This window comes from Epinephelus lanceolatus, chromosome 11, assembly GCF_041903045.1.
Source record: "Epinephelus lanceolatus isolate andai-2023 chromosome 11, ASM4190304v1, whole genome shotgun sequence".
Classification (NCBI taxonomy): domain Eukaryota; kingdom Metazoa; phylum Chordata; class Actinopteri; order Perciformes; family Serranidae; genus Epinephelus; species Epinephelus lanceolatus.
Window position 1 is genome coordinate 964,432 of NC_135744.1, and position 19,898 is coordinate 984,329.

The 19,898-nt window shown below is 42.1% G+C and overlaps 1 protein-coding gene across 10 annotated transcripts in view; it reads left to right on the forward strand.

Annotated features, from left to right (window-relative positions):
* Positions 1–19,898, forward strand: part of usp25 (ubiquitin specific peptidase 25) — a 240,471-nt gene that overhangs the window by 47,161 nt on the left and 173,412 nt on the right. For all 10 annotated transcript variants that reach the window (XR_004502882.2, XM_078172109.1, XM_033649505.2 and 7 more), the window contains 3 exons: positions 2,706–2,850; positions 3,419–3,542; positions 17,249–17,411. Coding sequence is in view for 9 of the 10 variants with exons in the window: in XM_078172109.1 (XP_078028235.1) it covers positions 2,706–2,850; positions 3,419–3,542; positions 17,249–17,411 (432 nt within the window). In the remaining variant the exon portion in view is untranslated. The remainder of the gene's footprint in view (positions 1–2,705; positions 2,851–3,418; positions 3,543–17,248; positions 17,412–19,898) is intronic.

A 19,898-nucleotide genomic window follows, 5' to 3' on the forward strand; every position in this document is an offset into this window, starting at 1 on the left:
CAGCCTATGTGTTTCTTTCTCATACATCTGTGTTTTTTCACTTCAGATTTCACTGCACAGGTGTAGATCACTCGGCCCATTGAAACAACAGAATGCTGCCGTAGCTGTAGCGCAACTGCTGTAGGTTGCCCCAGTCACAAGCTAATAAAGCCAGACTGCCAGACTCTTGCTCTTCTGTAAACCCCTCCACATTGTGGCCCCATCACTCCTGAGTTCTCCCCTGGCTGGATCCACACCTCTCTCTCCACAGAACAATCAGCAATAGCTACTAATAGAGTTAGTTGACCGAAAGTATGTTTGTACGACAGCCAGTTATCCCGAAAACAGCCCTCCTTTGTTCCAATGGGCCATATCTCCAAAAATACACTACTCACTCCCCCAAATGGACGGACATGGCCATGACCTCTCGGGAGATGAAGCTTTGCAGCTTCTTTGTCATTCGCTTTTTCTCAAAATTACTGTTTTGTAAAGGTAATCCTTTTTGTTGTTGTCCCAACAGGCCTGTGCATGAAGTTATTGGTTGCGTGTGAAGCATTCAGGGCAGAGATCCGTTGTCAGATATGGGTCAACCCAAACATAATTGTGAACAGTCTAGGCAGAAAGACACATTGTGGGGAAATAATAAGGATTGAGCATTAAGCCCTGTAATGTGAATGCAGTCTTATTTTGATTTTTCTGCCACAGAGCTCGGCACTGTGGCGCATCCAGTGTGAACAGTCAAATAACTTGACTTGGGCGTCGAATGGAAGCGGATGCTCTAAGGGAAATCTCTATGCTTAGCACAGCTTTGTTAGCTTAAAGGGATAGTGCATCCAAAAATGAAAATTCAGCCATTATCTACTCACCCATATGCCGAGGGAGGCTCAGGTGAAGTTTTAGAGTCCTCACATCCCTTGCAGAGATCCAAGGGGAGAGGGGGTAGCAACACAACTCTACCTAATGCAGGCTGGGAGCCCCAGATTAAAACGTCCAAAAACACATACCGGTGGCAAATAGCTGCCGGGCACCTAATATCCGCCGGGGGTTTGACTCCATTTTGCGTATTAAACGCCGGTCCGATTAAACGCCTGGACGATTATTTCCTCATTCATTGCCTCATGGTTGGCCCTCCTTGAGGGAATGTTTGCACTTTTATGCACGGGTCGGTGGTGAAGTGGTGCACATGACTCGTGCTATGGACGGACGGACAGACAGCCACGTATCTAAAACAGGTAATACATCTGGCTACATCTTTCCCATATCAAATATCCGTGATCGCCTCGACCTGCGTGCATAAAAGCGCACACAATTCCGTGTCCTCTCACCGCGGATGCTGTGATTTGATAGCCCGGTACTCATTGTAGCCCACTCTTATAAGACCCAATAATAATAATTAATATGTTACTGTGGACCTATATGCCATGCCTTTTAATAAAATTACCAGAAGAGTTCGCTGAAAAACAGGTAATGTCAGCCTGAATTACTCACATGCGTCCCCGGTGAAAATCGCTGACATGCATGGGGAACACAGCTTCTACAGGCTCGCCCTAGCTTACTGTCAGGACCAGAATTCGGGATGGCGGACTGTCAGAATGGCGATATTTCGGTGTGGCGGCCTGTAACTGTTGGTTAAATGGCCCGTTCGGTTGGTATTCGGATAACTGGGGCTTTACTGGTATAATGCAATAGCACCACCCAGCGATGAAACCCGTGTACACGAAAAAAATGACCCACTCTAAATGTTTAGAGATTTTTGTACACGAACTCACCCCTACATTATACAGTATTTTTGCACTAAAAAAAACATATTGGACAGGAACTGTAACCAAATAATGGCCTGGTGCAGGTTGGTACAAAAAAAAAAAAAAAAAAAAAAGAAGCCTTGAGCAAATAGCCGCCTGGTTCTTCTAAACGCCTGGGGTCAAAATCAATTTTGTGAAATAAATGCCCAGGCTACTATTTGGAAAAATACGGTAATTGAAACGACAAAATATCTCCATACTGCTCGTCCGTAGTGATCCAAGTGTCCTGAAGCCCCGACATAAAAAGTTGTTTGGAAAAATGTCATTTAAATGCTGTTTTTAGCCTCATTGTAGCCTGTAGCTCTAACTGCCTCTCTGTGGACTGCGCTCACGTATGTACACTTGCGTGAGACCATGAGACATGGGCACCGCCTTCATGTGTGTTCATGTGCTTTTGCTGGTCTCGTGCGCAAGCGCGCACAAGTGAGCTCAGTGTACACAGAAGCAGTTAGAACTACAGGCTACAATGAGGCTAAAAACAGAGTTCAAAAGATGTTTTTCCAAACAACTTTTTATGTCGGGGCTTCAGGACACTTGGATCACTATGGACGAGCAGTATGGAGATATTTTGTGGTTTCAATTATGTGTTTTTTGGACGTTTTAATCTGGGGCGCCCAGCCTGCATTAGGTGGAGTTGTGCTGCTACCCCCTCTCCCCTGGGATCTCCGCAAGGGATGTGAGGACTCTAAAACTTCACCTGAGCTTCCCTCGGCATATGGGTGAGTAGATAATGGCTGAATTTTCATTTTTGGGTGCACTATCCCTTTAAGTTATCCTAAACAGAAGGCAAAGTCTTCAGATCTTATCAAAAAACTAAATCTGAAAAATATACTCAAACTTAAGCTGAAACAGGAGCTCCTTCTCATCATTTCCTGTATCCATCCTGTACTGACACCGCAACAAACACAAACATCGTTGCTGCAGGTGAGCAATGGAGACCTGGCCGAGGCTGTGGCCTTTCTGACAGAGAAGAATGCCAAGGTTCCTCAGCAAGATGAGTCAACCTACTACCACACATCCCAGGTGGCCAGTGACAGATACATCAGCGTGGGCAGCCAGGCAGACACAAGTGAGCACTCATTTAAACTTGTGGCCAGAAACTTCTAGAGACCTCCAAGGGATGATTGAAATAAAAAAGGAAACATAAATGATCAGTTTACTGTTTCATAACGTAAGGTCGCAAACCATTTTGAATTGTAATTAATTTGGAAACAATTTTACAACTATTGTTTTAGCTTTTTCAGTATGGACTATTGTATGTACTGTGGTAGCACAAAACATTAGACATAACCAAAGAGAGAATTTGCCAATTTTCAACAACCTCTGTGTAATCACGTTGGTGCAGATAAACAGTCTTTGGCCTCCCCCCATGCAGTCAGTGCCTGCAGCTCCCAGGCCATCCCTCTTAAAAAGTCAGCTGGGTGAAGTATTTGGCATCATTGATGACCTGTTCCGATGCGTTTCCTGTGGATGGGCAGGGACCTCCGGGCACTTGTCCTGTTGGGGGAAGCCAAAGAACATTCATCTGCACACACTTGAAAATCAGCAAAGTTTTCCTTAACAGTAGTTCCTTAAAGTATATAAACCATAAAGTTGTTCATACAAACCAAATTACAGTGTGCGTGTGTTCTGTGCAGATGTGATTGACCTGACTGGGGACGATAAAGATGACCTTCAGAGGGCTATCGCCCTCAGCCTGGAGGAATCCAACCGGACTTTCAGGGAGACAGGCATCACTGATGAGGAGCAGGCCATCAGCAGGTGGGCTCAGCAGCATTTCTGACTGATGAGCAGTGATGGGAATAACGGCGTTATAAATAAACGGCGTCACTAACGGTGCTACTTTTTCCAGTAACGAGTAATCAAAAAAGTTACTGTCTCGCCTGTTATAACGCCGTTACCGTTACTCTCAATAAAATGCGCCATTACTTGTCTTTACTTGAGTTCACTGAAGCAGCTTTCACCCTAGCAAGCTCCTTCTCAGCGGAGCTGTCAAGTTTTTTTTCTTTGGTGAGGGCAGGTGAGGGTGAGCAGGTGAGCTCTCTAAACGTCGCCTTTCTCGATACATATCCGTCTAATAAGTTATTTAAACGGATGGCATTATTTAAACGGACTGCAGGATGTTTCCACAGCTCCGCTCCCTCTGCATACACACAGGTGACGGTCAGTCAATGAGACTTTTCACATTTAAATCGCGCGATTAATGCAGGTTCTTTAACTATTTCGCTAACAAGTGGGTGAAATATGGAAAAAATACCATTAAGATTGTACAGTTGAGTTTATTTGATTTGATTTTATTTATTTATTTATTTTTTTTAAAAATGGGACAATTAATAAACAATTACTTGTAAATACATGAGATTATAGCCAGGCGGCTAATTTCCATCTCCAGTCCCATGGCAGGTTGATGTTAAACACAGAAGGCAACAATGCCAACAATAAGAAAATAATCTAAGTAAAACAGAGTAATACAAGCAAAACAACATACACAGAAACATAGTAGACCAAGAGTTGGGAGACCACAGGAATTTTTAGATATCGATTTATAAAGTGCCTGAGTGCTAGACAAAGTGTCAAGTGCAGAAGTGTCAAGTGCTAAAGTGTCTGCTTGTTTAAGTACTTGTTATATTGCACATTGCTCAAAATTGCACCAAATAGTAAAGTGCTAGATTGAATTGCACAATGCCCATAACACACGAATGCAAAAGTAGCATACATAGGTCTATTATGTATGCACTACTGCATAAAATTGACAATGGTGTCCCAACAATTTGCCTCATAGACAAATAAACAATACAAACAATTTAAACATAGTTAATGATCACAGTCCTGGTTTTCCAATAGCCATGCTTTGAGATGTTTGGTAAAGGAGGCGAGAGTTGGAAGTTCATATAATGTACTGTACTAATGTATTGTGTTCCCGGTCTGGGATGCACGATACGAGAATATTGCTTGTCCAGAGGCACTTTTCCTGAATGGTATAACACAGTCACCACTAGAGCCTGCTCTGGATGACCTGTTTGAGTTCTTTTTGACAAAGTCTTGTAGTGGAGGTGGAGCTTGACCATGAAAAATTTTATAAACTAACACAGAGTCGGTGTATTTTACTATGTTCTCCCAGTTTAGTTGTTCATGTTTCTTCAATATCTGGCAATGGTGGAACGATTTCGGTTTTTTATCTAGTACTTTTAAAGCCTTTTTAGAGACTGTTTTAATTGGCTTTAGAGTTGTTTTAAAGGCCGTGGCCCAGCTTGTTATGCAATAAGACATATGGCATAATCATGGCATCAAAGTATAGATTGGCCGACTCTGTGGTTGATTATTCCTAATAAATCTAAAGTTAGACAATTTAAATTTCATTCTGTTCAGTCTTTTTTACCTGTTGTTTAAAACAAAGTTGTGAATTAAGAAGGATTCCTAAATATTTAAATTCTTGTACTATGTCGATCTTTTAAAAAATATTAGGGTCACTGTCAATACTCACCTTTTTTGAGAAGTACATACTAACAGTTTTAGAGATGTTGAGGTGTAAATGTGAACTCTTGAGCCAGTGATGTACATTAGTCATGACATCAGTCAGTTTCATTACATACATTTCCATTAAGGGGGGGTGTCCAAGCAATTTGACATATTTGAGCATTTTATAAAAAAGTAACACGATTGTTACTTTTCCAGGTAATTAGTTACTTTTATAGTTCAGTAACTCAGTTACTATCTCAGTTACTTTTTGGGGAAAGTAACAAGTAACTATAACTAATTTTTTAAAGTAACATTCCCAACACTGCTGATGAGTGATTGCAAATATGACAATGAATTCTGTACTAAGTGTCCAACCAAACAGTTAGTTAGTACAGTTAATAATAATAATAATAACAATAAATTTTATTTGTAACGCACTTTATATTTAACGAAAAATCTCAAAGTGCTACAACAGCAAGAAAAGAAAAAATAAGTTAAAACAAGAGTTAAAAGCAGTTATCAAAATAACACAAGCAAAAATTACAGATTAAAAGATTTTTTAAAAAGGTACGTTTTAAGGCGTTTTAAGGAACCCTCAGGTGTTCTGGGAGGGTGTTCCACAGTCGAGGGGCAGAGGAGCAGAAAGCTCGATCTCCCATTGGGGGGAGAAGTCTGTGATTGTTGGTGGAGCGGAGTGAGCGTGCTGAGGTCTGGGGGGTGAGGAGTTCTTTGAGGTACTGGGGGGCGTTGCCATGGATGCACTGGAATGTGAGGAGGGAGACTTTGTAGTCGATCCGAGCGGAGATGGGTAGCCAGTGTAGTGAGTGAAGAATGGGTGTGATGTGCTCATATTTACGTACTCTCAGCAGGATTCTAGCGGCGCTGTTTTGAATGTGTTGTAATTTCTGTATGCTCTTGCTGGGAATCCTGCTGAGAAGTGCGTTACAGTAGTCGAGTCTGGAGGAGACAAAGGCGTGGACGAGCTTCTCTGCATTTCTTAAGGTGAGTGTGGGACGAAGTCTGGCTATATTCCTCAGGTGGAGAAATGATATTTTGCAGAGGTGATTTATGTGGGCCTCAAAGGTTAGCTGGGGGTCGAAGCTGATACCAAGGTTAGTGACTGTTGATGATAGAGGGATGTCCTTGCCAGAGAAAGTAATGCAGGTTATGGAGGAGTTTCGAATCTGATGACGGGAACCAATGAGGATGGCTTCAGTTTTCGAGCTGTTCAGCTGGAGAAAATTATGTCTCATCCACGCCCTTATCTCCTCCAGACATGCAGTGAGCGTGGAGAGAGGTGATACTGCTGATGGTAGTGGATGAGTGTCCGTTTGGATGTATAATTGCGTGTCATCTGCGTAACAGTGGAAAGATATCCCGAAGCGTCTGATGACTTTACCGAGGGGGAGCATGTAGAGAATAAACAGGATGGGTCCAAGCACCGATCCTTGTGGAACCCCGCAGCCAACAGCATGTGAGCGAGACCTTGATCCTCCCATGGCAACGTATTCTGACCTGCCAGTGAGGTAGGACTCAAACCAGCTCAATGCTGTGCCTCTGAGGCCAACAGAGTCATGTAGATGCTGGAGCAGTATGTGATGGTCGACCGTATCAAATGCTGCAGAAAGGTCGAGGAGGATGAGGAGGGATGGTGAACCAGAATCAGCAGTCATCAGCAGATCATTTGTAACTCTCAGTAAAGCTGTTTCCGTGCTGTGGGCGGAGCGGAAGCCAGATTGAAACTTTTCAAAGATGTTGTTGTGTTGGAGGTGATCCTGTAGGTGGCCGGCAACTACTTTCTCTAGAAGTTTGGAGAGAAATGGCAAATTGGATATGGACCTGTAGTTTGCAAGTACCTGAGGATCAAGGGTGAGTTTCTTGAGAAGTGGTTTGATAATGGCTGTTTTTAGTGCAGATGGTATATGGCCAGTCTGAAGAGATTGGTTTATAACTGTGGTAATCAGAGGACAGAGGGCAGAGCTGTGCGCTTTCACCAGGGCAGTGGGAAAGGGGTCGAGGGCACAAGTGGAGGGTTTCATCCCTTTAATGATGTCTTGCACCTCAAGTTGAGTGATTTCTGGAAAGGAGCAGAGGGGCGACGTGATACCAGTCTGAGGGTTGACAGCTGGAACAGACAAGGGGGAAGGAACGGAGAGGGATGAGCGAATAGTATCAATTTTGGTTGTAAAAAAGTCCATGAAGTCATTACAGTGATCTTGTGTAATTCCTGTAAGTGGTATAAACACAAGACCCCTACTGTAAGCAGGGCTGTCCCAAGCTGATACTAGGGATTGGTATCAAGGCTAATGGAGCCATATTTTGGTGGATGGTATCAGGTGAAATAAAACTGATCTAAATGAGATCCTGTCTTTAGGGCCTGTTTTCACATGTTCCCAATGAAGACAAAGCATATGTGGCCACAGGTGGCCGCCAAGAGAAAAAGTGTCACGCCCAGCGTCTACTATCATAGCAAAGACAGAAAAGCCCACTTGTGGGAGCAGATTGGCCAGACACTGGATGTTGCTGGTGAGTGTTGTGCTTTCATCACTATACCATTTTAAGTTTCTTGTTGACTTTGTAGTCAACCCTCTGTTGCCGTAGCTTTATATTAGATACCTAGCTAACCTGTCAAGGTATTAGGGTTGGGCGATAATATGGTAATAAGAAATCCCGCAGTATCTAAAAATAGCAATGGTATCAGTTTCATTACCATCATTAAAAAAATGTGCCGCGCATATAGGCCTATAGAGGACTGATATAATATTAAATATAGTTTATTTAATGCCTAAATAATGAGTGATTGTCCAGCACCTATGTATGTGTGGTTGAGTTTTCAATTTAATGCTATTACAATTTAAAACTAATAGTAGGCTATAATGTTTCTCTTATAACTGCCCTTAACTGTTGTTGGGAGATGACATTTGATAAAGTTTTTGGATGTGACGTCGTCAGGTGACAGCTCAGACGTTTGAAAGAGAAGAAAAGATGGCAAGCCGTGCATCAAGCAAGTTGGTCCCCAAAAACCCCACAACTTCACAACTTCTGCAAGCAGCAGCAGCAGGACCAATGGCCATCAGAGTGGAGGAGGGAGAACCCGAACCACCGAAAAACAGTTGACTTTGGGCCGTCACCTTCAAAGAAGAGCCTATGTGGTGGCAGGTCAGGTCGGCACCATACAAGAGCGAGCAGGAGCAGAGATAACTGCCTGTTGTCGCGAGCCTGTTATTCAGGGAGACGAAGACCCCTTCTCAGGTGGAAATGTGATGGAGCCGGGCGTTTTCCTCTGATGTCGAGGGTTGCCTGAAAGTACCTGTGCGTTCCACGAGCACTCCATCAGAGCGGGTGTTCAGCACCTCGGCCAAGTTGTCAATCCACTATGTGCCCTGCTCCAGCTGGAAAAAGTAAACATGCTGGTCTTCTGGAGAAAAACCTTGAATAGTTTTGAAGCATAGGATTTTGCTATAGTTATCATTATACTATGTTTTTATTTTATTTTCAATGAGAAGTAGCCTGTTCTGACGGACAGAAAAGTGCGGACTTGGAGAGGGTGAACTTTTCAAACTAAAGGTAGGCTCTAAAAATAAACCAACGAACAGTAGGCTATTTCCTGTTGCTTCTCAGGATAGGATTATATATGCCCATTTTCAGTCATGCCTTGTTGGATATGATTTCATTTGATTCAGCTATATTGCGTCTCTGTTACATGTAACACACGTGCCGTACCTATGGCAACGCCGTCATGTGGTCTGGATATCCCCGCCCATAAAACGAAAGACGAATGTCCCCAGACTCCCATTCCGAAGTAAGAGAGGCTGGTCGTGCGAGACTACCCAGCACCTTGCCATAACGTTTATGCCAAAGAAAACTGCTATGGGAACACAGGCCCTTACTCAACTTGACTGTGTGTTGTCCACCCGAGCCTGCCACAATTCAATTCAATTTTCAATTTTATTTATAAAGCCCAATATCACAAATCACAATTTGCCTCACAGGGCTTTACAGCATACGACATCCCTCTGTCCTTAAGACCCTCACAGCGGATAAGGAAAAACTCCCCAAAAAAAACCCCCTTTAACGGGGGAAAAAAAACGGTAGAAACCTCAGGAAGAGCAACTGAGGAGGGATCCCTCTTCCAGGACGGACAGACGTGCAATAGATGTCGTACAGAACAGATCAGCATAATAAATTAACAGTAATCCATATGACACAATGAGACAGAGAGAGAGAGAGAGAGAGAGAGAGAGAGAGAGAGAGAGTGAGCGAGAGATGCAGGTAATGACAGTAGCTTACAACAACATTAATGAAAGTAATAATATTATAGTTATAGTTCTGGCTACTGTGGTACAATATGTTGAAAGTATGTATTAATATCTGACAGTATACTTGTGTGACAATAGTCATATGTGTATAATAACAGTAGAAGTATGACTAATGACTAATGATGGCAGCAGCAGCAGGAGGCATCTGGCAGGACCACGGCAGCAGCACAACCACACACGTCACACTGTCCAGGCACCGCTGCGGTATGAGTTATTCTGAGAGACAGTGGAGCACAAAGGCTCCGGAGAAGAAGCCGAGTTAGTGACATCCAGAATGGCCGAGTTAGCAAGATGCAGTAATAGGATGAGAGTGAGAGAGAGAGAGAGAGGGAGAGAGGGAGAGAGAGGGAGCCCGGTGTATTATAGGGGGTCCTCCGGCAGACTAGGCCTAAGTCAGCCTAACTAGGGGCTGGTACAGGGCAAGCCTGAGCCAGCCCTAACTATAAGCTTTATCAAAGAGGAAAGTCTTAAGTCTAGTCTTAAATGTGGAGACGGTGTCTGCCTCCCGGACCGTAACAGGAAGATGATTCCACAGGAGAGGAGCCTGATAGCTGAAGGCTCTGGCTCCTGATCTGCTTTTGGAGACTTTAGGGACCACGAGTAACCCTGCGTTCTCAGAGCGCAGTGTTCTGGTGGGATAATATGGCACTATGAGCTCTCTAAGATATGACGGAGCTTGACCATTTAGAGCTTTATAAGTTAACAGTAGGATTTTAAATTCAATTCTGGATTTTACAGGGAGCCAGTGCAGAGAAGCTAAAACAGGAGAAATATGATCTCGTTTCTTAGTTCCTGTTAGTACATGAGCTGCTGCATTCTGAATTAGCTGGAGAGTTTTTAAGGACTTACTAGAGCTACCTGATAATAGAGAGTTACAGTAATCCAGCCTTGAGGTAACAAAAGCGTGGACCAATTTTTCTGCATCTTTTTGGGTCAGGATAGGCCTAATTTTCGCAATATTACGCAGATGAAAAAATGCAGTCCGTGAGGTTTGCTTTAAATGAGAATTAAAAGACAAATCTTGATCAAATATTACTCCGAGGTTTCTTACGGTAGTGCTAGAGGCCAGAGCAATGCCATCTGGAGAAACTATGTCATCAGATAAAGAGTCTCTGAGTTGTTTGGGGCCAAGAACAATAACTTCAGTTTTGTCTGAATTTAACATCAGGAAATTGGTGCTCATCCAATTTTTTATGTCTTTAAGGCAGTTATGGAGTTTAGTTAATTGATTACTTTCTTCTGGCTTCATCGATAAATACAACTGTGTATCATCCGCATAACAATGGAAATTTATAGAGTGATTTCTAATGATGTTACCTAAAGGAAGCATATATAGAATAAATAGGATTGGTCCGAGCACAGAACCTTGCGGAACTCCAAAACAAACTTTGGTACGTAAGGATGATTCATTACGAACGTCAACAAATTGAAAACGATCAGATAAATAAGATTTAAACCAGCTTAGTGCTGAACCTTTTAGGCCAATTAAGTGATCCAGTCTCTGCAGTAGAATTTGATGGTCAATTGTGTCAAACGCCGCACTAAGATCTAATAAAACAAGAACAGAGACGAGTCCTTTGTCTGAAGCAATCAGAAGGTCATTTGTAATTTTAACTAGAGCTGTCTCAGTGCTATGATGCACTCTAAATCCTGACTGAAATTCCTCAAATAAATTATTATCCTGGAGAAAATCACACAGCTGGTCTGCGACTACTTTCTCAAGGATCTTTGACATAAAGGGAAGATTAGATATTGGTCTATAGTTGGCTAACACCTCTGGATCCAGGGTGGGCTTTTTTAGGAGAGGTTTAATTACAGCTACCTTAAAAGACTGTGGTACATAGCCTGTTAATAGGGATATATTGATCATATCTAATATATGAGTGTTAACTAAAGGAAAGACCTCCTTAAGTAGCCTAGTTGGGATGGGGTCTAAGAGACACGTTGATGATTTAGATGAAGAAATCACTGCGGTCAATTCTTGAAGAGAAATTGGGGAGAAGCAATCTAAATATATATTAGATTCTACAGCTGTGTTTGAGGTTAGATAGGTAGGCCTACCATCTGAGGGCAGGAGGTCATGAATTTTGCCTCTAATAGTTAGAATTTTGTCATTAAAAAAGCTCATAAAATCATTACTGCTAAGGGCTAAAGGAATACAAGGCTCAATAGAGCTTTGACTCTCAGTCAGCCTGGCTACAGTGCTGAAAAGAAACCTGGGGTTGTTCTTGTTTTCTTCTATTAATGCTGAGTAATAGTTTGCTCTGGCATTGCGGAGGCCCCTCTTATAAGTTTTGAGACTGTCTGTCCAGATTAAACGAGATTCTTCCAGTTTGGTTAATCGCCAATTCCTTTCAAATTTTCGCGATATTTGTTTTAACCTACGGGTTTGAGAGTTATACCAAGGAGCAAACTTTCTTTGCTTTGTTAACTTCTTTTTAAGAGGAGCTACAGAGTCGAGCGTTGTTCGCAGCAAGCCTACGGCGCTATCAACAAAATGATCAATTTGGGAGAGGTTAAAGTCGGCACGGGAAACCTCTGTTACTGAAGGTATTGGTATTGAATTTAACGACGAAGTAATCTTTTCCTTAAATTTTGTGACAGCACTATCTGATAAACATCTAGTATAGTAACTGTTGCTGAGTGGCGTGTAATCGAGTAAAAAGAAATCAAAAGTAATCAGATAATGATCTGATAGCAAGGGATTCTGTGGAAAGACTTTTAGGTTATCAATTTCAATTCCATACGTCAGAACTAGATCGAGGGTATGGTTAAAACGGTGAGTGGGTTCATGTACACCCTGACTGAAGCCAATGGAGTCTATTAATGAGATAAACGCGGTAGCCAGGGAGTCATTATCAACGTCGACATGAATGTTAAAATCGCCTACAATAATAACTTTATCAGATTTAAGAACTAAACTGGATAAAAACTCTGAGAATTCAGATACAAATTCAGAATACGGGCCAGGAGCACGGTACACTATAACAAATAAAAGTGGCTGCGAGGTTTTCCAGGTCGGATGTAAAACACTAAGAACGAGGCTTTCAAATGAATTATAATCTAGTTTAGGTTTAGGGCTGATTAACAGACTAGAGTTAAAAATGGCTGCAACTCCCCCTCCTCGGCCGCTGCCTCGAGGAATGTGGGTATTATTATGACTGGGAGGAGTGGACTCATTTAGACTAACATATTCATCTTGACACAGCCAGGTTTCAGTGAGACTGAGTAAATCAATATGATTATCTGATATTAATTCGTTTACTAACACTGCTTTAGACGATAGAGACCTGATATTTAACAGTCCGCATTTAATTCTCCTGTTTTGTCTTTCTGTCACAGAAGAGGTTTTAATTTTTATGAGGTTGTTATGCACAACTCCTCTTTGTTTAATTTTAGATTTAAATAATTTAGGTGGTCGGGGGACAGACACCGTTTGTATAAAACTATGAAAACTATGGCTGGGTAACTGAACTAGAAGCTCAGAGAGGCGTTTAGGACTGCAACTCTCTGTCCTGGTCTCAACTCTGGGTTGTCAGGGATTTAAATTACTAATAAAATTTGCCAGGTTCCTAGAAATGAGAGCAGCTCCATCCAAAGTGGGGTGAATGCCGTCTCTCCTAATAAGACCAGGTTTTCCCCAGAAAGTTTGCCAATTATTAACAAAACCCACATCGTTTGCTGGACACCACCTGGACAGCCAGCGGTTAAATGATGACATGCGGCTAAACATGTCATCACTGGTCAGATTTGGGAGGGGTCCAGAGAAAACTACGGAGTCCGACATCGTTTTTACATATTCATACACCGAGGCAATATTAATTTTAGTGACCTCCGATTGGTGTAACCGGGTGTCATTGCCGCCGACGTGAATAACAATCTTACTGAATCTACGTTTAGCTTTAGTCAGCAGTTTTAAATTTGATTCAATGTCGCCCGCTCTGGCCCCAGGGATACATTTGACTATGGCCTCTGGTGTTGCTAACTTCACGTTCCTCAGAATAGAGCTGCCAATAACCAGAGTTTTATCCTCAGCGGGTGTGTCGCTGAGTGGGGAAAAGCGGTTGGAAACGTGAACAGGCTGGTGGTGAGCCGTGGGCTTCTGCTTGGAGCTGTGCTTCTGGCGAACCGTAACCCAACCTCCCGGCTGAACGGGAGTTACCGGAGGACAGTTAGCTGAGGCTAAGGCTATGCTATGTGGCTCCGCACCGGCTACAGGGGGCTGGCTAACTACCGCAGCTACTGAATGGTTTTCCATGGTGCGGAGCCGCGCTTCTAATTCACTAAGCCTCGCCTCCAACGCAGCAAATAAGCTACACTTATTACAATTACCACTGTCGCTAAAGGAGGCAGAGGCATAACTGAACATTTGGCACACCGGGCAAGAAAGAGCAGGAGAAGGAGAAGCCATGGCTAAGCTAAAGTAGCTAACAAGGCTAAGAGCGTGCAAACAACAGCTAAGAGATTAGCGAGAAAGTCGTAGAAAGAAGGAGAGCTATAAGTGCTTAAACAGAACCAGTGTGGGTTATGACTTGAAGTAGACGTTAAAGCAGCGTTAAAGCAACTGAGGTGAGAAAGCAGGCTAGCAGAATTCACCAGAGCAGTACAGAGACACTGTCACAGAAACACCGGAAATGACACAATTCGCTTACCGCAATACGTCAGCACGTCAATGCAGCAAGGCTCTCCTTAATCCGGGCTGAACGCCACACTGCTGCTATTTGCTACATATGCAAGTGAAAATTCTCATATATGAATATGAAAAATATTTGGATTCACTAATGATTGATTAAGTTCTGACACCAGTTAAAATGACAAACATGACTGGTGGCGCATTAGAACAGCTGTCAATCATTTGTGTTAATTCTGTGAGTAACTTGATGGCAGGCCAACATTTAACTTGGCTGTCATAGGGTTTCTGTGCTCTTAACGGCCCATATCTATACTCTGCCAGACCTGTGGTCAAGATTTTTCATGAGGTAAAAGAAGTATCCCTCTGTAACAGGATGTACAACTGCAAGTGGACAGAGTGTTCAATAGTCCCAACAATCCCAACAGAGTGATACATCAGTTACATCACATAACAGTGACATGTAACAGCAAATCATTTCTGTCAAAGCAATAAGTAAGCTGTGCTAAACAACATTTCTAACAGTCTTGAATGAAATGCGGTTATGAAATTAGGTCTGGAATATTGTGGACACTTCCAGACTAGGTTTAACTTTGAATGTGGAATAATGGTACAATGAATATTTGGACAAGTCACCACTTTAACCTTTTTTAAAAGTTGTGTTGTGTTGTGGTTTTTTTTCCCCTGTACCATCCACCACCAACCTTGTAAAATGTTAATTAGTTTAGTATGTTCTGATAAGGGAGAGTAAAGGCCACAGTAATACTATCTTTTAAATCCCAACTCTTACTATTTAGTACAGAATTGACCTGACACAGAAACTACAATCCAGTAGTTTAGTTAAGGGGGTGACTGATATGGACCATTGACATGGTGCATGGTAAATATGCTCTGTTCTTTTAACATTGGATTGTGTTGTTAATGTGCTAACTGGCTAATTAGTGTCAAGACGGTCCATTTTTGAAAAAAGATTACAGGCCACAGCTGTCTGCTTGTGTGGAGAGTTAATTCCTCTCATGCATATGTGTGAGCATATATGTGATAATGTAAATGTTCCTATCAGCCCCCCCCCCCAAAAAAAATGTATCTCTCTCTCTCTCTCTCTCTCTATATATATATATATATATATTTATACAGTACAGGCCAAAAGTTTGGACACACCGTCTCATTCAATGCGTTTTCTTTATTTTCATGACTATTTACATTGTAGATTCTCACTGAAGGCATCAAAACTATGAATGAACACATGTGGAGTTATGTACTTAACAAAAAAAGGTGAAATAACTGAAAACATGTTTTATATTCTAGTTTCTTCAAAATAGCCACCCTTTGCTCTGATTACTGCTTTGCACACTCTTGGCATTCTCTCCATGAGCTTCAAGAGGTAGTCACCTGAAATGCTTTCCACTTCACAGGTGTGCCTTATCAGGGTTAATTAGTGGAATTCCTTGCTTTATCAATGGGGTTGGGACCATCAGTTGTGTTGTGCAGAAGTCAGGTTAATACACAGCCGACAGCCCTATTGGACAGCTGTTAAAATTCATATTATGGCAAGAACCAATCAGCTAACTAAAGAAAAACGAGTGGCCATCATTACTTTAAGAAATGAAGGTCAGTCAGTCCGGAAAATTGCAAAAACTTTAAATGTGTCCCCAAGTGGAGTCGCAAAAACCATCAAGTGCTACAACGAAACTGGCACACATGAGGACCAACCCAGGAAAGGAAGACCAAGAGTCACCTCTGCTTCTGAGGATAAGTTCATCCGAGTCACCGAAATCGCAAGTTAACAGCAGCTCAGATCAGAGACCAGATGAATGCCACACAGAGTTCTAGCAGCAGACCCATCTCTAGAACAACTGTTAAGAGGAGACTGCGCCAATCAGGCCTTCATGGTCAATTAGCTGCTAGGAAACCACTGCTAAGGAGAGGCAGCAAGCAGAAGAGATTTGTTTGGGCCAAGAAACACAAGGAATGGACATCAGACCAGTGGAAATCTGTGCTTTGGTCTGATGAGTCCAAATTTGAGATCTTTGGTTCCAACCGCCGTGTCTTTGTGAGACGCAGAAAAGGTGAATGGATGGATTCCACATGCCTGGTTCCCACTGTGAAGCATGGAGGAGGAGGTGCGATGGTGTGGGGGTGTTTTGCTGGTGACACTGTTGGGGATTTATTCAAAATTGAAGGCACACTGAACCAGCATGGCTACCACAGCATCCTGCAGCGACATGCCATCCCATCCGGTTTGCGTTTAGTTGGACGATCATTTATTTTTCAACAGGACAATGACCCCAAACACACCTCCAGGCTGTGTAAGGGCTATTTGACCAAGAAGGAGAGTGATGGAGTGCTGCGGCAGATGACCTGGCCTCCACAGTCACCGGACCTGAACCCAATCCAGATGGTTTGGGGTGAGCTGGACCGCAGAGTGAAGGCAAAGGGGCCAACGATTGCTAAACACCTCTGGGAACTCCTTCAAGACTGTTGGAAAACCATTTCAGGTGACTACCTCTTGAAGCTCATGGAGAGAATGCCAAGAGTGTGCAAAGCAGTAATCAGAGCAAAGGGTGGCTATTTTGAAGAAACTAGAATATAAAACATGTTTTCAGTTATTTCACCTTTTTTTGTTAAGTACATAACTCCACATGTGTTCATTCATAGTTTTGATGCCTTCAGTGAGAATCTACAATGTAAATAGTCATGAAAATAAAGAAAACGCATTGAATGAGAAGGTGTGTCCAAACTTTTGGCCTGTACTGTATATATGTGTGTGTATGTATGTATATATGTGTGTGTGTGTGTGTGTGAATGAGATGAAAAAAAAGTTTAAAAATAACACTTAACTTTTGGGAGATACAGTACAGACTAAACTGCAAAATGGGATCCTGTGAGTGATGAGCTATCCCCTACTTTGTAATGAACTTGAAAAATCTTGAAGTTGAATTGTATTGACCTTTCAGATGTAGTGGTAGAAAGGTCAGGCAATGCAGAGAATATTTGGTAAGGGAAACACCTTGCCTTTAATTGAATTTGTTTGTGTTTTCTCCTGTTTTTTCTTATAGAGTTTTGGAGGCCAGCATAGCAGAGAACAAAGCGAGTCTGAAGCGGACCCACACAGAAGTATGGAGCGATTCACCCAACCCACATGACAGGAAGAGGGTAGACAGCTGCCCTGTAGGGCTGAAAAATGTTGGCAATACCTGCTGGTTCAGTGCTGTCATACAGGTGGGCACACACACACACACACACACACACACACACCCACTGATGGTCCAACACCAAATGAGAGGCGCTGTTTGAGATTCAAAAGAAAAAAAAAACCTTTCATCCTCTCTTTCTTAAGAGCTTTTCTGTTGACTGCTCTGATGAGGTGGGGGGACGGGGGTGTGTCAGACACAAACACTTAAAGGAATCATGGTGTTCATGTTTTCTTTATTGACAGCAGTCAATATAACAACTGAACAGTTATTTGGACAGTACATTGAACTAAACATCAGAACATTTCTTCTTCATCATCTTCACCACACTGGGGGCGTTTAAAAAACTTCGTTGTATGCAGTACATAGAGCATAGGAGAACTGTAAACACGCAACCAAGTATTGACAGAAATGACATGTCCTCTTGTAAATAAGATAAATTACATAAGGCTATTCAGTTTGTTTAATAAAAGGACAAGGTATAGACCTATTCTATGGGAAAGGTAACCTTAAATGACTTCTGTTGTGATCTGGTGCTATATAGAAAATGGAATTAAATAAAATTAACTTGACCTTCAAGGGAGGGCGGGGGCGCCCCCCTAATATAATGGTAGGTGAAACACTGAATACAGGAAGTACACAAGTTAAAATTTTAGCAAAGGAAAACTTCATCCAGTACAGCACTGTCTGTAGTAGTAGCAGTGCTGCTACAATTTTTGTTTACAGTGTATGTTTACATGCACTCTTTGCACTGCCTGGCCACTAGTATTTTTTTTTGCCAGGAATTTTTTTTTTCATCCAGTACATTGGCACTGTCTGTAGTAGTACAATTACAATTTTAAGTTTACATTTAGTTTTTGATCTTGCATATTATATTTGTTGCAGTTTAGAGGCCTAAAGTAGTTGGCAATTACTATTAGAGAGTGTTACTTATTTTGTATTCCAAAGAGTTGTTTGCTCTTTGTGTTGCCATTATTCTTCTATTCTTCATTATTCTAAATGTTTGTGTATTGTCTTTTATGGAGCATATTTTTCTTTTAATTGTTCACATTATGGCAGTAAATTCAAAATCTGTTTTGCCATATGCAGTAGTTCATGTTGTGCAAATAATCTTATTATTAATCTTTATAGTAATATCCACTTGTAATGATATTTGGGGTTGGAGAGGTGATGCCATGGCACGGCCATGTTGACGTAGTGTGTACGCATCAGATGTCGCCCACAGTTGCTCAAGTAGGTGGTAAGAGGAGTTGAATGTCTGCTCAGGAGTTTTCAAAATTAGAGGGAACATTGGCCCAGTCAAAGTTATGGATTCCTCTGAAGAACAAATTGCAGCCAAAAAAAATCTGGCCCACACAATTGGAATGACTTTTAAAGGGCTAGTGTGTAAAATTGATTGAAAACAGTGACATCAGTGGTCAAATTCTAGATTGCAGGGCTCACTCACTCGAGTTTTTCAGGAGTAGGTCTATCTAGCAACGAGGTAAATGTTTATTTAGAAATCTAAACCATGTTACGATATTGTAATGAATCTGTTCGGGAAAAAAGCCAGTTTATTTGAGCACTCCAAAAACTCCGGTAACACTCCAGGGTGTAAAAGACTCTGTCCCAAACTCTGAATCTTCTAGCGTAACACACACAGTTCATACACACATACTCGTTTACATAACCTAGCAGGTACCCCCTCGCCTCTCTGCTCCACCAATCTCCAGCCCGCACACTGACTGACAGCGTAGCCTGTAAACAGAGCTCAGCTGTTTAATTTAGCCTAGCAACATCTCCGGACTATAGTAGCTGCAATGGACGACTTTGACCGCGATTTTGAAGAGTTTCTTGTAGCAGACACAGACCCAGAGCCATACCTGTTTGAGCCGGAGCATACAGATGAGGAACTTGGATGCTGAGCGGACAAGAAGAGAGGCTGAATCCTCCGCTCCCATTTTGCTGCACAGAATGGGATTCGGTGCTACCATCGTTGGGGAGATATATCATCGGGAGGAAAAGCGTTCTCTGGCTGGCTGGATTGTCCGCTCGGGCTGCCTTACATACATGGCGGCGCAACATGGCGACCTCTCTAAAGCAAGGCCCTTGCTATACATATACATATATATATATATATATATATATAAGCATAATTATAAGGCTACGAAAACCAAACAAATTTTATTTTATAGTGATTATACACTTATATAAACATATTAATGGGTAGAATATTCAGCTTCAGATTCAGATTTTTACAATAAACCATGCCAAATATTACACACTGGCCCTTTAACAGGAGTGCAAGGGCCATACACACACACTTGAAGTGAAAGCATCCTGGAGCGCTTCCTTAAGACAGCAGCAGACAGCACCATCCTGTTTAATTTTTGTCTCCATCTAGGCATGATATATTAGGATTATCAACACGCTGAATGTGTTTCTGTTAGTAGTAGTTACATAAACTTTCAGCACCATCGCTAATGTTACACCATGTGTCATCTAATGGTGTTATTCGGCTATTTTATTTTTTTGT